Source organism: Galeopterus variegatus, unplaced genomic scaffold (assembly GCF_000696425.1).
Source record: "Galeopterus variegatus unplaced genomic scaffold, G_variegatus-3.0.2 Scaffold9912, whole genome shotgun sequence".
In the NCBI taxonomy this organism is placed as follows: domain Eukaryota; kingdom Metazoa; phylum Chordata; class Mammalia; order Dermoptera; family Cynocephalidae; genus Galeopterus; species Galeopterus variegatus.
Window position 1 is genome coordinate 42,614 of NW_007736023.1, and position 2,610 is coordinate 45,223.

Genomic DNA, 2,610 nt, shown 5'->3' on the forward strand with positions numbered 1-2,610 from the left:
TGAAAAAAAAAAAAAAAAAAAAAAAAAGCAAAGGACAATCCTTTGGTTATATTTACCCCAAATGACCTCCAGCTCATGGAGTATTTCAATCAACCTTTACTTGATCAAAAGTTATCAACTAATTGATTTACTTTATACTCGCATGCTGTATTATATACCACATGGCATTTTCTTCCTCTACGTATGATGTAAACTAAAGAGAGGGTAGACTGCAAATGGAACCTGTATTTGGAATAATGCCAGACGTTTTGTGGAGTGTTTCTGACTAGTTTTCATTTACTCCAGAAATATGGACAAGGTAAATTACATATCTCCAACATGGAGGCCTGCTACTTCTTATTGTTCTTATGTTTGCAATGATTGCATTAAAAGTCCAAACTGGAACTATTTTAGAGAATATGACTATAAGGCAGCAATGGTTAGTCTGATTTGTCAGTCCAGAAACAATTTTTAAACCCCTTCCGTATATAAGGCACGTTGCTAGGCCCTGTGAGGGACATAAAGAAGGACAAGAATTGGTGCCTGCATCAGAGAACTTACCATGAAGCAACCTTTTCCTTTTACAAAACTAACTACAAAAATTTTATTTTTATAATCAGAAGCTCACTCTGGCTTTGTTCTATCTAGATCTTTATAACTTATTGTATAGATCATTCCATAGTTATTCATTGCTCAGTCAGTCTTACTGACCTTTGGCCAAAAGCAGTGGCATTTTGACCTGGCCTGTGGGACTCAGCGCTTCCCACTCCCTGAAGCTAGTGTCATAAATAACTTCAAATAAAACCCTCCTGGAATCTGTAATGGGCACAGCATGGGGGAGAAATGTGGCAAAGCAGGAAAAAGAATGAGGGGGGGTCCCCAAGAATAAGTGAGAGTGTTGTCCATGTTTTAAGCATTTTTTCCTCCTCTTCCCTAACGTATTTCTTCTACTTTTCTACTTGTAGGTGAAAAATATAATGGAAGGGATAATAAACCAAGACACTAACATGACAAATATTCCCTTCTAGGCCTACATAGAAGCCTAAGTCTTCTACGTAAGCTTCTTTGGGGTTGAATATTTAAGGTAAATGACAGCAGCAAAGAACTCAGTGAGAGCACACTTTTTAGGCTGGTAAGTGCCCGGAGGCCGTGGCCAGCATGAAGGTGGGGCAGTGGGGTGTGTGCACACACCAGTATGTACACACGTTCCGACTTGTGAGCAACACAGGAGAAAGAATGATCTAAAGGAGGAAAGGTCAGCTATGTCTTGAAGCCATTCACACTTGTGGTATCTGAACTTCAGAACGAAGCCATTCTGAAGGCCATTTAGTGGCAACAGTACACGACTTCCTGAGACAAAGAGTTTGGCTCTAAAATACAGGAGCGTCTGGCTACCAGGACATGAAAAGAACTCTTTGCAAACCACAACCTGGTGGGGAAGGTGTAAGTGATTCAGAAACACCTGGCTGATATTTCCCTTGCGGTTCCCAGAGAAGGAACTGGTTAAGGACTTGGTTAATTGGGCATAGACAAGCAACCTGACAGGTCCAGACCATTGGGGGGAAAAAATGGAGAGAGACAGACCCATCCCAGCTAGAGTGTCCTAGGAAATAATCCTCCCTGTGTCAGTGGAGGAGGGTTAGGAATAAAAATAGTTCAGTCACATATTCTTGATCAGGCCAAGACATCTTTTCTACCAGGCTGATAGCACATCTGGATAATTTGCATTGCTTGATGTGGAGGGCTGCATGCTTTTTATTCGTTCAACATCTTCAGAAGGAGAAAGTTGAACCTAATGCTACATTGAATTGGATCAAATGTCAAAGGGCTGAGTAAAAAATTAAACCTGTAATAAGAAAAATAATGGTTAAAATTCATACTGTGATTCTGCCATTGACTCTCATGGCTCAACAGTGTGAGCCTCCATTTCCACACCTTTAAAATGGGAACGACAGTACTGATATTTCAGGTCATCGTGAGGACTGAAATAATGTAAATAGAGATGCTTTGTACACATAGCAGATACTCGACCAGTGTTTACTTTTATTATTTTTAATTTCAATGAATAACAAAAAAGGAAGAGTAAATATCAACGACTGAGTAGTTCTCCATAACCTTTCTAGCCAAATATCACACCAGTCGTCAGCGAAAGCCTAGGTTTCAGGCAGCTTGCATCCCGAGCTCAATTTCTTCTCTCCTCCCCTCTTGCAGCCAGCTCCGCCTTGAAGAAGCGATTCAAGCGGCGGGAGATCGAAGCCATCCAGTGTGAAGTGCGGAAGATGTGCAACTACACCAAGATTCTGTCCACCAAGAAGAATCTGGACCACGTGAACAAGATCCTCAAGGCCAAGCGGCTGCAGAGACAATCAAAGACAGGCAACAACTTCGTCAAGAAGAGGCGAGGGCGTCCCCGGAAGCAGCCCACCCAGTTCGATGAGGACTCCAGAGATCAAATGCCGGTGCTGGAAAAATGCATCGACCTGCCCAGCAAAAGGGGGCAGAAGCCCAGCCTGAGCCCGCTCGTGCTGGAGCCAGCCGCCAGCCAAGACACCATCATGGCCACCATCGAGGCGGTCATCCACATGGCCCGGGAGGCGCCGCCCCTGCCCCCGCCGCCGCCGCCCCTCCCTC

General features: G+C 43.7%; 1 protein-coding gene across 1 annotated transcript in view; it reads left to right on the top strand.

Annotated features, from left to right (window-relative positions):
• The window catches only part of LOC103609656 (SET-binding protein-like), a gene marked incomplete at its 3' end in the record, with an annotated part of 25,413 nt that extends 22,840 nt beyond the window's left edge, over positions 1–2,573 (top strand). The window contains exon 2 of the mRNA XM_008593958.1: positions 2,191–2,573. Coding sequence (XP_008592180.1) covers positions 2,191–2,573 — 383 coding nt within the window. The remainder of the gene's footprint in view (positions 1–2,190) is intronic.
• Positions 2,574–2,610: the final 37 nt, after the last annotated feature.